The sequence below is a fragment of the Pongo pygmaeus genome, chromosome 16 (genome assembly GCF_028885625.2).
Source record: "Pongo pygmaeus isolate AG05252 chromosome 16, NHGRI_mPonPyg2-v2.0_pri, whole genome shotgun sequence".
NCBI classification, from domain to species: domain Eukaryota; kingdom Metazoa; phylum Chordata; class Mammalia; order Primates; family Hominidae; genus Pongo; species Pongo pygmaeus.
In genome coordinates, this window is record NC_072389.2 from 53,965,195 (window position 1) to 53,988,972 (window position 23,778).

At 35.5% G+C, this 23,778-nt stretch overlaps 1 protein-coding gene across 8 annotated transcripts in view; it reads right to left on the reverse strand.

Annotated features, from left to right (window-relative positions):
- CEP152 (centrosomal protein 152) overlaps positions 1-23,778 on the reverse strand; it is an 88,558-nt gene that overhangs the window by 21,394 nt on the left and 43,386 nt on the right. For all 8 annotated transcript variants that reach the window (XM_054451192.2, XM_054451187.2, XM_054451189.2 and 5 more), the window contains 9 exons: positions 23,075-23,184; positions 22,195-22,323; positions 21,920-22,052; positions 17,597-17,878; positions 15,334-15,465; positions 11,042-11,692; positions 7,513-7,633; positions 3,623-3,790; positions 42-138 (listed from right to left, as the gene is read on the reverse strand). In XM_054451192.2, coding sequence (XP_054307167.1) covers positions 42-138; positions 3,623-3,790; positions 7,513-7,633; positions 11,042-11,692; positions 15,334-15,465; positions 17,597-17,878; positions 21,920-22,052; positions 22,195-22,323; positions 23,075-23,184 — 1,823 coding nt within the window. The remainder of the gene's footprint in view (positions 1-41; positions 139-3,622; positions 3,791-7,512; positions 7,634-11,041; positions 11,693-15,333; positions 15,466-17,596; positions 17,879-21,919; positions 22,053-22,194; positions 22,324-23,074; positions 23,185-23,778) is intronic.

Sequence of the window (23,778 nt, forward strand, 5' to 3'; positions counted from 1 at the left end):
AGATTTCTTTAAAACAGCACTTTAAAATAGTAAAAGTATACCTTGGTGGTGTTTTACAAAGCGTTCGCAGTTCTTCCAATTTATTCTTCATGTCGTTGTTTTCTTCTATTAATTCTTCAACAACTTTATTATTCTCTTCTATAACAGAAAGTTTATAGTATATGACAGTTAAAAATTTTTTAAGCCTTCTTTTCCCTTAAGTTCCCAATACAAATGTCTATACAAGACACTGTAATTTCCAGTCGCTCTTCTGTAACGTTCATTCCCTTAGAAACCCTACTCAGACCATTCCCTTGCTCTGTTTTCTCAGCGCTTAAAATCTGTATCCCATCTTCTTCTTGCTTCGGGTTACACACTGTTCTGGAATTGGGTTTCAACTGTTTCAGATGCCTGTGTTTTGTTTTCCAACTGTGCTGAAGCTCTGTAGAAACCTACTAGGTTTTCTAACTCCATGTTAGATCCTGGTATGGATCCTGGTAGACAGTTTATGCTCATATAAATGATCATTGAACATGCACCTCAATATAAAACAAAAAGAAAATTAACCTTAAGTAGGTGTCTTTTTCAGAAATAATGTAAGATTTTCAATTCTTTGAACTGTGTGTGTGTGTGTGTGTGTGTGTGTGTGTGTGTATGTGTGCAACAAGGCTGTTTATTTCACCTGGGTGCAGGCGGGCTGAGTCCCAAAAGAGAGTCAGCAAAGGGTGATGGGATTATCATTAGTTCTTATAGGTTTTGGGATAGGCAATGGAGTTAAGAGCAATGTTTTGGGGGCAGGGGGTGGATCTCACAAAGTACATTCTCAAGGGTGGGGAGAATTACAAAGAACCTTCTTAAGGGTGGGGGAGATTATAATTCTTTGAGCTTTTGAAAAGAGGATGAGGAAACTGATAAGAGTCCATATGGTATGAAGGAAAACACATGAATTTCAGAGTCAGAGACATCAGTTTACATTCTAACTCTGCTGCTTACAAGGTGGATAAGCCTAGGAAAAATTAACCTTTCTGAACCTTTCTTCACATGTTAACTTACAGATTATAATAGAAATAAAACAACAAACGCACAACACCTACACAAGGCCTGGAAATACCAATATAAATGTGAACATGGCATCTCGTGTTTCCTATGATGCCACCCTCTCAACACACCGTAAGTTGAGGAACAAAATTACTCTATTCCCCCTGGTGATGGATGTAACTTTTTGTTTTAAACAACTCACTCCCACCCCATCTATTTTTCAATAAACGCTACCAAGAGAGTGGAAAAACAGAATTTAAGAAACAAAGAAGCAATCTCAATAACAAAGATATAATAACCTACTAAAGTTATATTAAGAAAAAATTTCAATTAAACTATTGACTTAAATTCTGACCCAGACCCTTTGTATCAAGCATTGTTTTGAGTGATATATCAACTTTCTTTGATTATTTGCAAGTCTACCAGTTCTAGAAGATATCAGCTTCAAAAAGCACTGTGTAGAATGGTATGGTGCTAAATATTTATAAATAATGTTTATTTATAAATAATAATCATATCCAACTGCCTTTGTCACCATATTCTGTAAAACAAATTGTTTTGGTTTTCATCATATTTTAACACACCTATGTTTTAAATATATCTACAGTTGGACAAATAACTAATTTACTCTCCTGGCCTCTACAAAAGAGCTAAGTAATCACAAAATGAATTGCAGTTGTTAAATTTTTAATCTCAAAATTCTTAAAACCCTTTCCGGTCTTAAAGTAATTATTATCTATCTCTTAGTAATAAGTACTAAAAGTAATAAGTGCCTTACTAATAAGCAGTCGGTGGTAGTTACATATGGCTTCTCTTAGCACTATTTCCCGAGTTGTGCTATGATGCCAGGTGTTGTGCTAAGTGCTGGAACAGGACTTGATCCATATTGCTATAAAGACTACACTCCAAAGGGAAGTACAGACAGCAAATAATTACAAGGATGGTGAATGTTATAAAAAGCCTAGGAACTATGGGGAGTGTATAACAGGAGGACTAAACAGGTCTGCAGTGGTTAGGAAAGCCTCCCTGAGGAAGTAATGTATTAGGGAAAAGATGAGAAGGAGTTAGCCAGCCAAATGAGATCAGGATGTTTTGGCGAAGGGAGAAAACAATGAAATCCATGCTATGGCTCTACTGAGAGAAATTAAGAGAGCTGGGGGAAGACAAGTTTGGAGGGGCTGGCAGGCGCTGCATCAAGATCTTTTCAAACCCCGTTAAACTAAGTGTTTTTGGTTTTATACTGAAGGCCACGGCAAGCCACTGAAGAGCTTTAAACAAGAGTGTCATGTTTCAATTCACTTTTTAAAAAGGTTGCTCCAGCTACCCTACGGAGAATGGATTAGAAGGGCTAGACTAGACGCATAAAGAGTCAGGGGATTATTGCCAGTGTCCAGGCAAGAGAAAGAAGTGGATGTACAAAATAAACTTATTAACCTGGTCTTTTCTGAATGACACCATTATTTAGGACCCTGGCATTTTGTTTTTTGTCCATTTAAACATTTATTATCTGGTATGTGGTGGGCACCATGGCTATTAGGATGAACAAGATATGGCATATTCCTTCTCCTCAGAAAATTCTTGGAGAATTTGGAGAAGGTATCCGACAAGTGACCAAACAATTACAATACAGAATGGTAATGGTGATAACAGAGGAAGAGCCAATGCTACAGGGCCGCACAAGAGCAGCCCACTTCACCCTGACTAGGGAAAATCAAGGAGAGCTTTGCAGATAAAGCATCTTCTGAATTGAATCCTAAAGGACGAAAGTAAGACTAAAAAGAATGTTGGGAAAAAGTACAAGACATAATACAAACATCATATGCAATGAAGGTCCAGCAGTAAAAGAAATAGGACCAGCTCAGGAATCGGAAGCATTTCAAACGTAAAGAGTATAGCATATAGGCTATAAGCAATAGTGAAAGGTAAGAAGAGGGAGTAGCGATCTAAGCCCCAAAACTTCCCTTCTTCAGAGGGGCACTGGGAAATGGTAGACAATATCCCTTTCCAAATACCTCATAGCATTGTGATGAATGGACTAGAAGGAGGCCAGTCCAGACCCTCACGCCCTTGTTTATGCCTTTTCCCTCTATCTCAAACGCTGTTCTCCTTGGCAAACACCTCTATTTTTCAAGGCTTAGTCAAACCTTTCTTAACTTTAATAAGAGGTAGAATTAACAATCCTCTTTCTTAGGAAAACACTGCCAACAGCATTCAACATTTAATTATTTGTTAATCTGTTTTTAGATCTCCTCACTTAACCAACAGCTTCTTGAAGGAAGGGAACACATCTCCACCAGAACTGGAATTTTGTTTGATTTATTCACTGTTGCATCCCCAGTGCTTAGAAGCCTGCTTGATGCATACTGGGCCCTCAATATCTGTTCAATCAAGAAAGGAAGACAAGAATGTGACTTTTTATCAGAGCCGAAATCTTCCTCTTTTGAGTTTTGTAATAAGAATTTGATTAGTAAAAATAAGATCCAAATTAGTTTACATTAATCCCAAAAGAGGATCAGTGCACACATTAACTAAAATGTCACATTTGAACATTTCAACAAGGATCAAAGAAATTCATATTGGTAGCAGTGCTACTTTAAATGCTAACCTCCAATTTTTTCCACTACAGCTTTGTGCTTCCTTTCTAAATGCTGAACATGCCTACAGCATTTCTCCAGTTTTCCTCTCAGATCTTGACATTCCTGCTTTGCCTTTTCAAGTTCTTGGAAGCAGTGTCCACAGCATAAATCCTTAATTTCAAGGATCTTTTTCTTATCTGCAAAAATTAAATGATAGAAAACTTTTATATCAGTTTAGACCAAGAACTATCAATTAAAAAAAAAAAAAGAAACAAAAGCAGATGACTCACGACTAAAGGCTACAGCACGACTGAAAGAGTGTGATGCTTAAGCTACAGAGACATGGGTTTACATACTGTTCCTACCGCTTACTCGCTGTGTGACTTGGAGCATATTACTTAACTTGTCTAAAGCACTACTGGATACTATTATCTACTTTAAAAATAGTCATGAAACCTATTGCTCTGCATCTTGGTATTGAATACCATTCCCTACTAAAAAGAGTCAAGGATCTTCAAGAAATGGCTGACTCCAGTACTGGGAGAGGGTATATACAAAATAAGACTGAAATATCTTCCTATGCCAGAAAGTAAGAAAGTACTCAAAAATACAGGCATGTCACAAGGACATAGGGGCCAGTTTGAAGGAGCTCCACTAGCTGCATCTGGGACAATTTGAGCACTAACGAAATATAGTAATGAATTATAAAGTATTAAAAATAGGAATTTATGACTTATACCAATAATTTTATGAATGGTAGGTAGGTAGGTGGGTTGGTAAGTAGGTAGGTAGATGGATCAATGGACAGAGAGATAAAATTAATACACAAATAAGAGGAAAGGATTCTTGATTCAACATGCTTAGTGCCAACTGGGATAAATAGAGGGAGGAAGTTGGAAGAATTATAATTTCACAACCACCATAGTAAAGACTGGATCAAGCAAGAATCATCAATGGTTGCCAAATATAAGAGAAGGTTTTTATGAGGGGAAGATATTTGCATGGTCTTAAAAAGTGTCTCCCACAGATTGCTTATCAGTTGCAAGGGTGAAAAAAAAAAAAGACAGTAATTATATAGTGAAGAAATTACACAACATTTTCACCAGGTAATGAAAAGTAACCTCACCAATAAGACACATGGACACCACAATTTTTAGATGTAACAACATATCACCCTTGCAGTGCTCCAGCTGAGAAAACACAACCTGAATCAACCATGAAGAAACACCAGACAAACCCCAAATGAGAAAAGTTCTGTTAAAAAAAAGTGAAGGTGGAAGCAGAGAATATTTCTCAAAAATGTCAATGTCATGAAAGACAAACAGAGGCTGTGGAAATGTTCTAGATTAAAGGAGGCTAAAGATACATTACAACTAAATGTAACAGCTGATCCTAGACAAACCTCTGTACCGGAGGGGAAAAAAAAATGCTATAAGACATTATTGGGTCAATTGACAAAATTAGAATACAACAGTAGATTAATACAATACTTTAATGTTAAATTTACTGTACTAAGGTTAAACAAGAAAATATTCCTGTTCCTGGAAAATACAGTCTGAAGTACTTAGCCATAAAAGTCACAACGTATATATAACTTACCCTCCAATGATTCATAAAAAAATGAAATATTCACATACACATATATACATAAGAGCATAAAATGGAGTAAAATGTTAACAATAGGTGTATCTCATTAAAGGGTACATGAATGTTCTTCGCAACTATTCTTATTTTTGCTATTTTTCTATACATTTGAAATTATTTCCAAGTTTAAAAAATGATTTAAAACTTTTAGAAGACGTAAATATATAAGAACTGTTTGGCACAGTAGCTGGCACAGAGCAAGTACACGATAAATAACAGACATTGTCATTAGTAATATATAAAATTTATAAAATTAAAATATACAAAAATGATTAAAAAGTAGACTATTAATATAAGTGATATAATAAAGCAGGAATACAAGTTAGCACAGGCTCAGGGGCCAAAATGTTACTGTAAAGTCATTGATCCAGCAAAATTATTCTTAGCTCTCTCCTGACAGTTTAGTTTAAGTGGTGCCATTTATGTTAATGAGCATTAAAGGATTAATGAAACATCACAATGGTACCATAAATCGCATTTATATTTTTCATCTAGGATACTGTTGTAAAATTGGAACTCATGCAAATACCACTAAGAGAACAGATAACTCATAGTATATTCATACATTGAAATACTATGTAGCAATGAAAATGAATGAACTAGAGCTATTGCATCAACACAGACAAATCTTAGTAGCATGCTGTTAAATGGGAAAAAAGCAAGTTACAAAGAATGTGAGTATTAAACCATTTTTATAACGTTAAAACATAAAAAGGCAACAACTTTTTGAGGGTACGTACACATAATTAAAACATTAAAAAAGACAGTAATTTTTGAAAATCAGAATATTTGTTAGCTCAGACTGGGGAGAAGCTGCAGGCATAGAACTGTGGTCAATAGCATTGGTGATGTTCTGTGCCTTAAGCTGAATAATGGGTTCCTGGTTGCTAGGCTTCATAACTTACAGATGCATACATATATTCTTTGAATGAACTAAGTATTTCATAATTAATGTTTTAAGTACTTTAAATAATAATGAGATATTAGGAGAATATAACCAAACATCGAACAGTGGTACTCTCTGGTGGTAGGATTTTAAAGGACTTTATCACTTAATACATGTTTTGTATTATTTAATCCTTTCTAATGAATTTATTAATGTGTTTGTTTTTAAGGGAAAAAAGACTAAAGAAAAATATTTTTATAGTCTGATTTGTCTTTGGCCAAAACTAATTGCTTTTATATTTATAGGACTTCCTAAAGCTAAATAACATCCAAAACTTGTTTCTACCCATTCATTTCACAGATTAAGATAGAATTCTCAGGCTATTCCAAATAGGACATAAAAAGTACGATGCAAAATACAAATTAAGGTAATATTATCATCCACTGAATTGGCAGTAAGATATTCTCAGCCACCTAGAACCTAGAAGTAGGGGAAAAGGGTTTGTGAACAATGAGAAAGGCAGAGATGGTATAGGCAGAGATTCTCTAAGATTCTGTTAACATTGCCTTCTGAATTAGAAATGTGTGGCAACTAACGTTATTTACTTAGTAGGTATGACTGGCCTTGGCAATTATTAGTTCTTTTCCAGGTTACATTGGAAACAGCAAATAAGCAGCAGAGAGAGGCTGTTGTGTATTTGTGTGGGGAGGAAAGGAGCAGGCTGAAAAGGGTCAAGAGGCTAAAAGGGATGGGAGCTAATAAAGGATTTGCAAATTTCTAGCTCAAGAATCTCCATGAATAGGCAATATAAGTCCTATACTCCTCAGTAAGCTCTGAATACAAGGGGCTGTACTACAGTACAAGAATTCTTTTGTCATGATGAAGAGTCTAAGTCATTAAGGAAAAGTTATACTATTAATTCATCACTCTGCCATACGTTGGAAAGGAAGAGATTAAAAACACTGCCCATGCCCTCAGAAAAACTCACAAATCAATTAGAAAACATTTAATACATTTCAGAAAGATTTCCATTAAAAAGTGATTGAAATTAGTTTCAGTAATTTGAATGAAAAAGTCTATTACTTGGCAATTCTCTGATGTGAAACCCTTGATTTCAGGGAATAAGAAGATGACTTCTCTGTTAAAACTCTCATGATTCTCCTTGTAACAAGAATCAGTTGTGAATGGAGGGAAAACCATAAATAGAAGAAAAGGGCCTTAATCAACTCTCTTCTCTAAATACAAAATGAAATCTAGGAAGAGGAGACATTAAGTCAGACGATTATTACACATTTGTTCACATCTATGATCTCCTTTTATCCTCAAAGCGACCCTTCAGAAGGGTGATTATGGATGCTACAAAGACTGATGGGAACAAAATCCAATTACCAGCTTCTGCTTCTGTTTCTTGTAAGGCCAAGGGCTGAGCATGGTGTCCAGCAGCAGGTCCAGGGTCTCCTCGGCCAGTGCCCCGGCAGGCAGAATCCTTAGAGAGCTCGGCCATATTTCTCTGAAATAAAGTATCTTCAAAGTTAATGCATAGTAAAAATCTTTATACAATTTTATATTTAAAGTGCTAATATTAAAAATACAAAGAGAAAACACTACCTGAAAAAAATCTTGCCTGAACTATCTATCGCCAATATTTTTCTTAGGGTGTTACATAAGTACTGTCACTGTACTAGGAACTAGCTTCCTATAAAACTTTCCAAATTAGAACACTGTCTGACAGGCGACTGGTGGGCAGCTATGAGACAGACAGAAGATATGGTTTGCACATTATATATGTGAATTTGAGATTTTTCAATAGTTTACGTGATTAAACCACATGAAAGACAATATAAAATCAGAATTGTTCTTGAAAATTTAGAACATTTTTACTACAGCAAGGAACAAGTTAATTAGCAAGTATAATGCTAACCCTCTGCCTCCCATGAATTGAAAATAACAGTTAAAAATCATTTTAAATTTATATAGTACTTCATATGATTCTAAATACTTTAACATACACAGTAATTTTGTAAGGAAGGCCAGCTGAATGCCAAAGTTAAGGACAGAAACTGAGGCTTAGCTAAATTAAACATCTTGCACAAGACCATTTCTTCACTAATATTTATTGAACGTTTTTATGTTCCAGTCCTTGTCACAGCAATACAGCTACTAAATCACTGGATTTTTCATTTTTGGTTTTTGTTTTGAGATGGAGTCTTGCTCTGTTGGCCAGGCTGAAGGGCATTGGCACGATCTCAGCTCACTGCAACCTCCACCTCCCAGTTCAAGCGATTCTCCTGCCTCAGCCCTCGTGATCCGCCCGCCTTGGCCTCCCAAAGTACTGGGATTACAGGCATGAGCCACCACACTCGGCCAAATCAATGGATTTTTATGGTAATGTTTTCAGATTTAAGATGACTACTAAATCGGAAAGGAACAGAATAGGTGGTACTGAGAAAGTAGTCTTATTGATTATTTAAAACATATTATATATACCTGATTCTAGAAGCCTTGATTTTGATTATGAGAAACCATTTAATCGACTGTCAGAAAACCTACTTACAATGTCCAACAGAAGCAGAGGTTAGCAATTATAGAGAAGAGGCAATCAAGAAGCTATGGGTTTGAGGAAAAGCTGAACCAAAATGCAGTCAGTGTTTCCAGTTTTTACTCAAAACTGGGGAAGAAAAGTCAAGATGACAGAAAAGGGAGAAAAACAACAACCTTTTTGTCTCAGTTTTAACTTGACTTTGATGGTAACACAAACAACACAACACACATCTTTAAGTTTGCTTGAAAATTTTGTTCCATTTGATATTTATCTGTTATGAACTACTGTATTAATATATTTTGATAAGGCATTCATTTTCTTGAAAGCTGTATTTTTCATTCATTGCATCCTCTCCATTTAAAAACTTTTGATTGTCTCAGTTATTTTAATGAGGACTTGGTTTTATATATTAATAAACCATTTTTTGTTTTAATTTCCATGAACAATTTTTAAAACTAGAGATTTAATAAATTATAAATTATAGTTCCTCACATTTACAGCACCTATGTAACAAATTTAAAATCACTGCTCTATAATCATAGCTTTACCTCAAGGTCCTGAGTGAAGATAGCTCGAAAACGGCAGAAGGTCAAGTATTACTTCTATGACAAATTCCAGATTAGGCATTTCAAAGCCATCCTTTTCTCAGGAATGGAATCTGACCCACCCAACAAAAGCTGTAAACATCTAAATTCTTAGCCAGATTATGTGATTCTGTCTCCATAGACGTATGAGCCTCATTAAGTCACACAGATGATCTTATACTGCTTGCACAATTATAAGCCCTGTAAAAAGACTCCAGGGTTGATTTTATATGTATATATTAATGGTAGGAGAAAGGTGTCATAGTTTCTTGATTTTTATAACAGATTTTATAACTGTTATAAAAATCGAAACATGCTTACAAACGAAAGCATGTAAACATGATTTTCCCATCATTTCTCATCTCCAAATCTGCTATAATTTTACGTTTTCTCCAAGTTATTTTAATTATTTTCTCCAAAAAATCTCAATTAAGTGTGAAGCAGTATTCATGGGAAGGGATCTTGCCCAGTAATTTTTACATTGAAGGCAACTACTCAGTAGCAACATCTTTGTGAAGTCAAGGATAAAAATATCAACTGGGGTGAAGTAGGATGGAGTGAGCTGATCTTTCAGGTCCCTTCTGGCTCTAAAATTCTATACTGTTTCAAATGCAGGACCCAGAAAGGCTAAGCTGTGCCATGCATATCCTACCCAAACCCAAGGAATTAGGCCGGGGATTTGTATTTTATTTTTCCAGTGAGCAACTATGTGATTGCCCAATATAATAATCTAGTTATCATCGAATATGGAACTGAAACTCAAGGTTATTTTTTCTAGTTTATAACTCTCCCAAGTAGGTATTAATACCAAATGCTCAAGCCTGGCCTTGAAACTCTTTAATCACAATATTTTGATGGAACTTCACTCTTAAGTCTCAACTCTATTAGACAAACTTTATAATACTGGCTTTTTTTTTCCTGCCTCTAATTCCAAATGTTGAAATTGGCTAATCAGCATGCTCAGAATATCATTCTGGATCTTTCATGCATACCTAATTGCTTTGATCATAAGGTAGCAAGACTTTGGTTTTATTGAAACTTTCATACAAATTAAAAGCTGGTCTCAGAGAGTACTTATATAACTAAGAGAATATAATTAATTCTATATGCACATATATAGTACATCCAGAAACTGGGCTTCAGAGTTTTATGCGAGTGAGTCATATTTATTTGCTTGTTTCTATATCAATACTCTTTGTACTTGGTTGGCATTTTTTTGCCTAAATGAGACATAAATTTATTGAGGGCAATAAATAGGCTTCCAAACTCTTTACAAGCTTTTAAGAAACTCTTATTATGCATATTTCATGAAGTGGTCAGGCCCAGAAAACAGAATTTTGAAAAAAAAAATTTCAGTTTCTGAAATCTCAGGCCCTTAGAAAGAACAGCATATATTCTTTATTTTATTTTAAGTTCTGGGATACATGTGCTGAACGTGAAGGTTTACTACATAGGTATACATGTGCCATGGTGGTTTGCTGCACCTATCAACCTGTCATCTAGGTTTTAGGCCCCGCATGCATTAAGGTATTTGTCCTAAATATTCTTTAGGAAAAAGATATTTAGAGGCTAAAAGCTTGTCTTGTATTTGTGACACTATGAAGTAGTAAAGTTTTTTGGCAACAAAACATGCAAACCTTTGGATTTCGCTACAGAAAGTTTTTTAAACCACTAACAAAAACATAAGACTTACATCTACTAAAATTTAAAACGAAAAAAGGAAAAAACACTATATACAACTTCTATAATCATTCTTGGTGTTCAATACCTTCTCTCACTCTCAGGAACATACCTTTTTCCATTCTGGGTCAGTGTTTTCTATAAGCAGAGGAAGTGTATCTTGAAATGCCTTCTGTATGCAGCCCTTTAGTTTTTCAAAATATTGCACAGACATCCATTTTGAAGAACAAGTCGACATGATTTCCAAAAGCTGCTTATCCTCAGAATCACTGATGTGCTCCTTTTGGGTATCACTTAAAAGAACCCCAAGTACAGTCAGGATGTCTTCCTCATACTGATAGATTTCCAGTTGGATCCGCCTGGCTTCCTGCATAGTCCATTCTCTACGACTCTGGTCTAGACAAGTTTGTAATTCTGTCTCCTTCTGAAGAAGTAGTTCAGTTTTTTGTTTCATAAAGTCTTCTTTAGCTGCCGCAAGCACCTCATTAATTTTATTTCGGTGATCATCTAAAAATTGCCGGTAATCTTGCTCATTTTGTTCTTGGATTCTGTGGATTTCTTCTTGCTTTTCTTTGTTCCATTCACTCCGAGCCTTAGCTAACTCAGCCCTGATGACCACAGGGACTTCTTCGTTCTTTAACTCGAGTTCCCGCTGAAGAGAATGAATCTTCTCCTCCAATTCCTTTCCAGGAAGTGTATTTTTCTTCATATTTTCAAGCTCACTCTTCCATTTCTCTTTAGCTTCAGAAACAGCAAATGATATCTAAAGAGCATAACAACATGCATTTTAAAAGTCTTTATGATTCTCCTCCTTCGCAAAAAAATTAAAGTAACTATTTGGGTTAACCTCTAAAGCTAGGAAATGTAAAATCAAAATTAAAAGGAAACGTGATTTTAGATAAGACATTATTCTAAAAACTATACTTACACTATACTTAAACTGGTCAAAATATATACATAAATATGTGTTTATGTGTATGTATAGACACATAAATATGTGTTTATGTGTATGTATAGACACATAAACACTCACACATATAATTTATATAATTAGCCAAAACTAATGTGAGAAAAAATTTCATATTAGTTTTTTTAATACAGATACAATCTCAAATTTTATCTGTGCCCCCAACAAATTAAGTATCTTTTACCTAAAGCAAAAGCGGACTCATAAGGATTTTTTACTATTACTTAGGAATATAGCACACACCTGCATAATTACTTGCTGATAAGTGTAACTGTATTTTAATGCACTTTTAGTGGCTAGAACAGTTCATTAAAGGACAATACCAAACAGAAAAAGTCATTTTTCATTAGTCTAATTTGTTTGTATAACAGAATAATAGAACTAGTGGATCACAGAAAAAAACAGATAGTAGTACATAACCAAAAACTAATAGTGAAATCAAAAAACCTAAGCTCCAATCCTGACACCAATTTGCAGAGGAAGCCTAGCACAGGTGCTTAACAGAACAGAATTTGGAGACAAACTGCTGGAATTAACTTACCAGCTGAGGAACTAAAGGCCCATTCCTCAACTTCTTTGAGCCTCAATTTCCTCATCTATAAAATGGGGATAATTACAATGCCAATTTGATAGCATCCTTTAGGATTAAATGACATAAGGACATAATCCATTTAAAGTACTTAGCCCAGAGCCTGGCAGATGATAAGAACTCAATAAATGTTATGTAGTTATTACTTTTGGATGCATGGCCTTGCAAAAGTCACTTAATCTCTTTGGCACTAACATCTTCACCCATATAAAGGAGTAGAGTAGATAATGGCCTTGAGTCCCTTTCACTTTTAATATTCCTGACTGAATTCCTAACTGAATTCAAAGAAGGCACAAGGACACAATAGTGTCAAAAGACAGAAATGGGCATCTCCAAAGGCTTGGCCTAGACAATGGTAGTTACCATTAATCAATACTATATATATGGCTGGGATGATGGGATAGAGTATCTACTAAATAAATTTTCTGCTAAAGGAACCCAGTATCTAAGGTGAGCTTTACAAAAGAATTCACTGCAAAATTCCTTTGCTACCAGCAGAATAATTCAGTAGTGATTTGAAACATGTTTAAATAGTGTTTTTAGAGAAAACAGGTCATGTTGCAATGGATGCCTGGAAGTCATTCCCAGGTGACTTGGATAGAGGTGATGGATTCCACGGAATTTTTATGACCTGCCCAACCTTACCAAAATGTGCATTTTCTCATGTGAAGTTTTACAAAGAGAATTTGACAGCATTCATCAACTCAGTGGTTCCCAAACTTTGCTGCACATTGGAATCACCTGAGGAGCTTTTAAAAATCCTGATGCCCAGGCCAGGGCCCATACAAAACAAAGTTTAAGGGTAGGGGGCCAGGCAACAGTATTTTTTAAAGATCCTCAAGTTATTCCAATGTGCAGCAAAGTTTGGGAACCACTGAACCAACTTAACTACTTCTGAATTCTAAAAACTGTCTTCACACTGTCACAGATCTCAACTAAGCACTCTAATCTTAAAATAACTCTATAGCCAATGCTATGGAACTGGCCCTTTCTGGACCTCTTTTGGTTTGGAGGAAGGATGCACAACATGTTGACATTATTGTTTGTGGCTGACATAATTATCTGGAATAGTGCTACTTACATCCAAGTGTAGTCCAAAGACCAGCTGGGAGCCTGTTAGAAATGCAAATTCCAGCCAGGTGTGGTGACTCCCACCTGTAATCCCAGCACTTTGGGAGGCCGAGGTGGGCAAGAACATCTGAGATCAGGAGTTCAAGACCAGCCTGGCCAACATGGTGAAACCTCATCTCTACTAAAAATACAAAAATTAGCCGGGCGAGGTAGCGGGCACCTATAATCCCAGCTACTTGGGAGGCAGAGGCAGGAGAATCACTTGAACCCAGGAGGCAGAGGTTGCAGTGAGCTGAGATTGTGCCACTGCACTCCAGCCTGGGAAACACAGCGAGACTCTATCTCGGGGAAAAAAAAAAAAAGGCAAATACCCAGGACACCCTCCAGACCTACTATATCATTATCTCTAGGAGGAAAGCCCAGATAGCTATGCTTTAACAAACCCTGCAAGTGATTCTCAGGCCTGCTGAAGTTTGAGAAGCAACAAAAACACTTTTCTCTCATTTCTATATGTCTGCATTCACAAACATACAGCCGTCTATGTTCTTATGAAAAGATCTCTTGGCCTGTTTTATTTTCTATATTGTACTCAACTTTACTATTCTACTTGACTTCTGATCTCTGAGACACATATCCTCACAATCATATTGTTTCTTCTCTCTCTCCCTCTTAAATTTCCTTTTAAAATATTTCAGACATACTAAAAAGTATAGAGAATAATTTATCATGTTTTATCCATTTTTCTTATTTTTATTATTCCCTTTACTTTTTTACTACAAAAACAAAACATATTTCAACCTATTACTTTATCTTTGCTATTGGATATGTTGCCTCGAAATTGAGTTGTTATTATGGTACAGATCTGAAATCTTCAATTTTCTTTTAATTTTTCTACACTTTTATTTAAAAATGTTTAACTCCTTCCTTAACCTAGAGTTTATTGTGATACACGTTGGGTAAACTTAATTTTTCCAAAGTGTTACCTGGCTATCATAAGACTATTATGAAATAATTCCTCATTCCTCATTAAATTTAAATTTAATAAATTTAAAACAATTTATTAAGCTTTTATTTATAGTAGGGCCTACCTCTGAAATCTGTATTGCACTGAATTAAACTGAATTCTATTTTTGTGACTCAATACAGTCTGAGTTGTTGCTTTCCAATATATTCCATTATGTGTTAGGGCTTGACTATAATTTTTCCAGAACATTAAAAAACGTCGTCCTTTTATTTTTCCAAAAACATTTTATAGAATTATTTTGTCAACTTCAAATACATTCAGTTTGTTGGCATTTTGATTAGAATTGGTTTAAACCAGTAATTAAGTTGGAAGAGTACACATGGTTATAATATCTGTATTTTCCAGTCAAGAAACATGACATTTCTGGAAAGGAGAACTGGCTATTTACCAAGAAGAATGTTACAAGACTACTAACACAACAGAGAAAACAATCTTGAAGCATGTGAAAGGATATTGTATAGCTAATAATAAACAAATATATACCTGTTCTCAATTTCATCTAAAGATAGGGCAAGATAAGAATGGGAGTTATTAAATAGTTTCTAAGTTATCCTCATAGGAAGATACATTCCTTCTCTGAGAACAACTTGATGATGACAAGAACACTTACTAGGCTTTGAGCTATTGCTTAACATGCATCAACATGTTTATCCTTCAACAATTCTATGAGTAGGTAAAAATTCCAAGGACGGAGATAAGAGAAGGGGTCAGGCAAGAGGACCTCCTGAAGTGTCTTTGCAGAAGAGCTCTTACCCTTTTGTTCACAGAGACCTCATGCTGTTCTTCCCACTTTTTCTGTTCTGCCCTCACAAGTGCTTGATACTCTGCCAGCTCTGGTAGTTCTCCCAGCCATCGCTGACGAGCATTTTGCACAGCTATTTCTACCTGTAGGACATTGCAAAAGAAAGAGGTAAAGGGGAGTATAAAACTTAAAAAAGACCCCATTTTGAAACAGCAATTATCATTTCAGTATTTTATACTGTATATCACTACATAATAAAGTCAAACTGACTTCAAGTACCCTACCTATCCCAAACAGTGGATTCTAATCCTTTTGTTGTAAACTTCCCATAGCATCCCATACAAATGCCACAGAGGAAGTGGGAATCTGTGAATGTTTGATGATCAGTACTATCTTAGAAAGTGTCATACGAGGTACCAATTACCATTTCCAACAACTCCTATTTATCCTGGGAAAAAGGAGAAGGCCTCCTGGAGGGCTGCTTGGTGCCAACTGCTGTCTAATCACTACACCCACCACCTTCCTGACTCCTCATGCTCTACCCATGTGCATGAACACATACACTGATCTAGTTTAGAGCCCTACACCTGTGAACTTTCCTACTGTCGAGAATGAGTTTATACTAAAGAATGAGGGTGATACCTCTGAAGGGAAAAAATTAAGACTTGATTAATTATGAGGGTCATCTGGTTGTAAATCTGCCACTAGTTACCAAAAGATTATGTTAAATAATTTTACCCTATTCCTTTATTTTAAAATATACACAGATATGCAGATATATGTATATATACGTACATACAACACAAAAGCAGGGTTGATATAAGAGGCTGTATTTCTCGTTAAAGTGCTAAATATGTCAATGTGTAAACTCTATCTATGTACAAATTCCAAGGAGTTAACAAATGGGGAAAAGATAAAGCTCCTGTAGAAATTTATCTACTTAAAAAGTTATTATGAAACATTTCCTTTCTGCTGTATTATGCTATTTAAGATTAATAATTTCATAAATACCAAAGCAGCACCTTTAAACTCAACTTTTTGTCTGTGGAACGTTTTCTTAACTCTTTTGAAACCCCCTTCAGTAAACATTTCGGTAAACTAACTGAAGATAACCTTGGCACCATTACATATATTTGCCTGTATTTCCAGACTTTAAGGGTGCCCTGTAAAATCACGTAGAACAATGTAACAAATAAGCAGAATTTCAAGTATTTATCAAAAGTAGAGTGTATTTTCAAAAACTTTACATTGAGTGCTATCTTGTTTAAGAGTTTATAATAAGTAATAAAATTAAAATGATAACTACATAACGGATGTATCAAAGTCCAAGGAACTCTTGAGGCTAGAAACCCTGTCAGGTAGTCTGTGAGGTCAAAACTTTTTCCAAAATAATATTAAGACACTATCTGTTTTATTGCTGTTCTCTCATGCACAGTTCTCCAAAAGCTGCATGCTGTGATCATGTCATTGTTCTGACAGCCAGTGGAATGTGTGCTTGGGTATTTTTGTTTTTTAAAAATTTCTCAGATTTTCCAATAGTGTAAATATAAACCACACAAACAGAAGCTCTTTAGAGTACCCAATTTTTAAATTTTTTAAAATTGTAAAGGAGTCCTGGGACCAAAAATTTTGAGAATCACTGTAATAGGTAAGAGAGATATAACAGATAACTCATCTTTATTCTGTCACAATAGGCTGTACTTTTCTCAGTATGACATTTCTTTCAAATCAAGTAACTGTGTCAGTTAAAAGCTAGTTTTGTGAGTGCCTCAAAGGAAAGGTATTGGCACCACTTTTGGGCAGCTGATGGGAATGATAGATAAAGTTCCATTTAAGGGCACGCCTGCAGATCCAACTGCATCAAGGCTCAACATAATGTTGTTAAATACCTTATGCGCTTAGGTTTACTCATCTATAACCACCTTAGTGGAATATTTTCTATAAAATTAGATATGAAAGATTCATAATTAAAACTGTGATTCATTCAGATGTAAAAAGCACCCTCTTTAACCTTGGGCATCTTAATGCTTAGACTAATCTCAAAGGAGCAAATATTTTGTAAACCGAAAGAATATACAGAAAAACCGAGGAGTGACAGCTTTATGACAGAAATATTATGAAGAAAAATTTAGGAACATGACAGGTTTTCTATCCTAGAAATGCACAAAATCTTAAAAGTATAAATTATGAACGAGTTCAATGATAGCATTTTATGAGTTTTCATTAAGAGACAGGCAGTTCCAATAAATTTACTAGAATAAACCTGCCTTTTACCTGTTTGGTAATATTTTCACAATGTTTGAGTTCCAATTCAATTTCGAGTTTCTTCATAGCCCCCTTGATGGCTATGTCCTTCTCTTGTTCTAAGTTTTGCTGGATTGTGCACTTCTGCTCTTCTATCATGATTGCCATCTCTTTCTTGGAAATAACATCACTGGTGGTTACTTGGTCAGTTTGGCTGCCACAATCTGAGGTCTTCTTTTTCATTGCCTTTATAGTTTGATCCAGCTTAGACTGCCACTCCTTTTCAAGCTGTTGAGTGAGTTTTTCTTTGATCTGTTTTCAGAAGAAAAATCACAGAAGAAAAATTTTCAAATAAGTAAAAACTAGAATTAAAGGCTAGCCAGAAAAACAACCACAGCTGTGTTTGAAAACCATCTAGATATTGTTGTAGTAATTATAAAAGGTTTAGAAATTTTGTCAATTAAAATACACTCTCAAGTAAAACTTGAAAGTTACTCTTTGAACTTAACTATACAACAAAAATCACATGAAAGATTTAAGTATGTTGTGTAAAGTCAGGATATCTTGCTCTTAATATGCAACCTTCTGGAATCTTTCCTATTGCCACTACAAAGACGGCAGGATTTAAAAAAAAAAAAAAATTACAGTTAATGTGTTTTGCCATCAACACCATGCTCTCCACAAAGGATGGAGGAAATCTAATTAACGAACCAAAACCTGAACAATCTAAAAAATAGTTTAACTCACTTGAACACATTAGAATCTTATTTGTTATAATGTTAAATTTTACTAAGTAGACTACATTCAAAAGGGAGGCAGTATTATTGGAAGAACATCTTAATGATTTTTCCACTTTAACAGTACAGTGAGGTGGAGCTAAACACAGTCTTAGGCAAAACTATGTAACAGCACAATTTGGTTTTCCCTTTTTCTGTTCACCACCTGGGTATCTGAAGTTCTCCAACTGTTTCCCTGGCTACCAGATCAATAGCAATTAATAGCCATTTTGTAGATAAAATAATCTAGTTGAGGCCAGGTGCAGTGGCTCATGCCTGTATTCCCAGCACTTTGGGAGGCTGAGGCAGGCGGATCACCTGAGGTCAGGAGTTCAAGATCAGCCTGGCCAACATGGCAAAACCCCATCTCTACTAAAAATATAAAAATTAGCTGGGTGTGGTGGCGCTTGCCTGTAATCCCAGCTCCTCAGGAGGCTGAGGCAGGAGAATTGCTTGAACCCGGGAGGCAGAGGTTGCAGTGAGCCGAGATCACACCACTGCACTCCAGCCTGGAGACAGAGCGAGGCTCCGTCTCAAAAAAGGAAAAAAAAAATTTAGTTTAAATAAGCTTGAGAATTTTTTTTTGTTTTCATTTCTAAATAAGCTTTTAGGATCATACTTTGTTCCCTAGCTTGCTAGGGAACTATTAGCATTTCCTAATCTCATTTGCTATTTAAGTAATAGAGGTAACAAATTATGTGCTTCTGAGACTGCCCATTACTTCTTTGTTTCTAATCCATGGTATGGCTTATTTGTTAGTTATAAATATTAGTCTAGAGTTATAATCATTCCACAATATGAAATCAGATCATGGTTTCATTTTGAGGAATCAAAGAAGTGCCCATAAAACTTGTTATATCCTGAGTTGGGTCGAAAAGTCAAGAGGTGGCTAAATTCCTAAAAATAAAACGGGTGTGGTAACTGCTAATAGCTCAATTCCGAAAGGTAAAATGGGCAATTATGTAAGTGCCTGGCAAATAAAAATTACGTATCTGGTTCAGGAAGAATTGTCTCTGAAGTTAGTACCACATTTTAAAAATGTGGTGACCAGAAAGAAATTTTAATCCACACCTCTTTCTGTTCCTTATCCCAATGTGCTTTGGCTAAGATCACTTCACTTTCAACTTGCTGTTTAATATCAGTTTCTTGATCTTTCAGCCACTTGCTCTTTTGCATCATAAGTGTATCTTGGTACTTTTTTTCAAGGTCCACCTGCAGTTTGCTTACAGCTGTCTCTTTAAACAAAATTCAAATAAATATCTCTCTACAACACTAACAGTCTCCAAGTTAAAACATATGAACTTGTTGTGCATGGCTTGGATAGCAAAAAAAATCCCTCTAACTTCTAAAATGCACATACCTGACTCATATTACAATTGTATAAATAAGCCTTAATGTGTACAGAAATGGCATCAGGAATGGGAATGTTGACCATCTTTGCCTTGTCTGCAAATTCATAGCCTTCACTGATTACTACCCAACCTGAAGGATTCTGTGTACGTGACTTTTTCCCCCTTTCTCTCAATGAGCCAGGTTAACATGTGAGGAAAGTTCTCTGTGCTACTAAAAGCTTTAAAACTTGGAATTGAGCTCCTATTTAACCTGCAACCTGACTCAGCAAGTGTTTCAGAAAACAACGCATGAAACATAAAAAAACACCCTTTAACTCTTATTGTTACCTGACTCATATATTCTGTATCCAGGTTAAGTTCCCTACCTAAAGCTAAGCTGCAGTAAAATGGCTTATGTCCTGCATGGAAGAGCTACCCCAAAAGTGCCCTCACTTGTTCTAGAGTTTAGTAAGATTCTCCCATGTATGTGAAACATCTCCTTTAAAAAAAAAAAAAAGGTGTATTTTTGCCTGCCTCTGAAGAATGTGAGAAGATTAAATAGTCTCCTAAATATAAAGATGTTTCAGTTCTGACTGGCTTATACTACTAAGAGCTTATATAATTCTATAGTAAAAAACTAATGAATTCCCAGAGAGGGAAGAAATTAAACTTCTAATGCTTTAAGTACACTGGCCCTTTAAGTGAGGGGTGGGCTTGGGGGAGGAGTGTAACCACAAAAGGATAGCAAAAGGGAGCGTTTTAGGGTGATAAAACTGTTCTGTATCCTGATAAACCTATAAATGTGTTAAAGGTTTATAGAACTATAAGCCCAGTGGTGGGAGGAAGTCAATTTTACTGTATAACAATGAAAAGTTTTTTTAAATTATACTTTAAATTTTGGGATACACGTGCAAAATTTAACCTCTAAATTTGTTTTTGAAGGATCAAATAGCAGTTTAACTTTTCTTCTTGGACTTGTGTACAAACACTCATGAGCCAAAATATCAGTCAGTAGCAGATATTAATTGTAACTGACCCATTATATGAGATCAAATTTTATAGTCAAATTGATTCTAGTAAAAGTATCAGAAAATATTCCTGAAATGATCTCTTTGAGAAAATTCCTCTTATGTTCTTGCCAATTTTTATACATATAAAAGAATCACACTAGTGATTTCCCTATTTTAATTTTTAAAACATTACTGAAAGCTAAGTCCTCAATTTCAAGGAAATATAAGATCCTGTCTCACTTTTATACTGCCATCCCTACCTAAAACAGCTCCCTTTAGAAGTTCTTTTTCCACTAGATGATATGTATACATGGCACGTTTTTCACCATATTAATCTATTCAACAATAATCAAGATATTGAATGAACTGAATTCCTTGCCTCCTCTTTACTATTCTTTTTAAGTGTGTGGTAGTAATAGCTTGCTTTAACATAACTTATTCAAAAACCTCTGTATAGAACATTTATTGAAGCATTTAAAAATATTTTCTAATCTTGAGGCAGACAGCTTTCAAACTGTGGTTTGCTGCTGGTCCAAAGTGTGAAGGACAGTCAGGCCTGTTAAGGCGCTGGGACAGGACGGGGAAGAAAAGAGGTGTGACTGTTTACATGTGATTTTACTCCTGGACACTCACCAAGGGTGACTCAGAAGAATCAGGCAGAGTTGGAGAATCTACTCTAGCCCCTCCAGCTTCCCTGAAGGAGGTCATACGAAGATGCTGACCTTGCTGTCCATATCCTCCATATCATCACTTTCCCTATCATGAGACCAACATTCAAATTCCTACTCTTCTCCCCAGAAGAATAAAATGACAATGAGGTAGTGAGAAAGAAATGGATCCAAGAAAAAGGGCTCTGAAGGAATGCTCTGTGCAGTGCTCACAGGACTACATAGGGTTTCCTGAACAGTCAACACTGAAAATGAGGATCTGTGATTTTCAGATTTAAAGTGACACTGATCCTTTTTTTTTTTTTTTCTGCCCTTTAGAATAAATCTGCAAGAAAAAAAAATTCACTTTCTCCTATCTATATGCCATTGTACACTAAGGTTTTAATAATCATTTCAGTATTTACTGTATTTTATTTGTGAGCTATATGACTGTGATACAGCCAAAAGCAAAGAGAACCTATGAATACCTTCCTTATTCACTTCTCTAGAACAAGTGTATTCGTTTAAATGATAATACTGAGGCTTAAAGAGTGAAAGGATGTCGATACAACATAAACTTGTACTGTACCTTCTCCTGAGTCTGTTGCTCCTTTTCAATGGTCTTCCTGAGAGTCGATTCTAGATTATCCTTCTCTCTGCACACTTCTAGGTAACATTCCTGCACAGCAGTCATCTCCTTATTCAACTTATCCAACTCAGACCTTGGATACACAAAACCAGCAACTAAATGATTTAACCACAAAAAAATACAAGAGCTGCATAACAAACAATTTTCCTCTAAATTACGGAATAGGGGAATGTAGTCTCTACAGCTTAAAAGGCAGCTAAACTCTTTATTCTCACCTCAGTTGCAAATGAGTTCTCTCATAAGCCTCAAAGAGCTGCTGCTTCTCCAAAGCATGCTTCGCTAATAGGCTTTCACGTATTTGAGTTTTCATGGCTTCATGGTGCTGCTGATAAGTCCTCTCACACCTGGAAACAGAGCGGAATCAAAGGCAATTCCCAGTCTCACTACAAACACCAAAATGAATCGGCTTCCTTCGTGCCTCCTCACCTCTTCCCTCTAATGCAAATTATAATTGAGGTCAGATTACTTTTCCCCAACCGAAAGTGGTAATAATTAATTAACAGCCAACAATCTTATGAGAATCTTCAAAATTTTCTTTCTTCAAATGTTTCTAGAGAACAATTAGAAACTTGGATGTGAGACTGCCCCAGTCCTTCAAACAGAGACAGTAATCTATGTTGAGGACTTCTGTTTATAAAAAATTAATGGCAATAATTGAGGGTGTGGCTCCAAAATTTCAAGTCATCTATATTAAACACAAATACTAGCAGTCCCCAACTCACAAGTAAGTTATGTTCCAGAAGTCTGTTTCCAAGTTTATGATTTGGTATTTGGAAGACATATTCCCTCTCACAGACTTTTTTATTTATAAAGAATAGTTTCCCAGACGAGTCTTTAAAAAAAAATTAAGCTATAATATTTCAGTGAACTACAGTTTCAATGATACTATAGAACCCAACCCACTACATAACACTGTCTCTATGGAAAATGTGTTCCAAATTCTAATTTGAGAAGCCAGGGACTCATCTCTGCCAATCCAAGATCTCAACAGGGTAGAATTCACTCATTTTGAATCTTTTTGTCACAGGGAAGGGCAGGGACTTAGACGGGAAGGGTACCCAGGAGACAGTCGTCAGGCATCTATGTAGACCTTACCTATCCACAGCTTCTTGTCTGTCATGGTCAAAATCTTGTACCATTTGTCTCATTTGATTACATAAGTCTTGATTTGTATTTCTCAGTTTTTCTTCAGTTTCTTTAAGTTCCTAGACACAAAAGAATATACTTAGTACTTAGAGAAAATAAACATCATTTTCACTGATTAATTTTATCTTTTTAAAAATATTTTCTATGCTTTCTCTCTCTCCTATAACAGTATTTGACATTATTTTTACAATTCTGCAAACAAAAAAGTCTCTTCACGCTTTGATAAGAACACAGATTCAGTTATTTAACAAGTAGCTTTCTGACAGGACTAAACGTTTAAATTTTGTATTTACTTTGAAATATATAAAATGAAAATATTTAACCAGAGAAGTATTGGCTAGCTGATGCCTTAAAATAAGTCTCAGAATTCAATAATCTTCAGCAACCATCTAAATAAGCAAAGTTTTACTTCTGGGTCAAGAGCTGGCTAAGGAGGAAAGAATACCTCTGTCAGCCATGCTACAATAGAGAAAGAGAACTGGAACTACACTAACTTACCTTCCAATGAAACTACTAACCAACAGTTCACTAGCAAAGGGAAGTAACTGGAACTCAGAATCACCTACTAATATACTTGTCTACTAACTCACATTGCCTCTTTATTTGCAAAAACTCTATTATATCCTTTGTATTTAATGAGGAAATAAAAATTC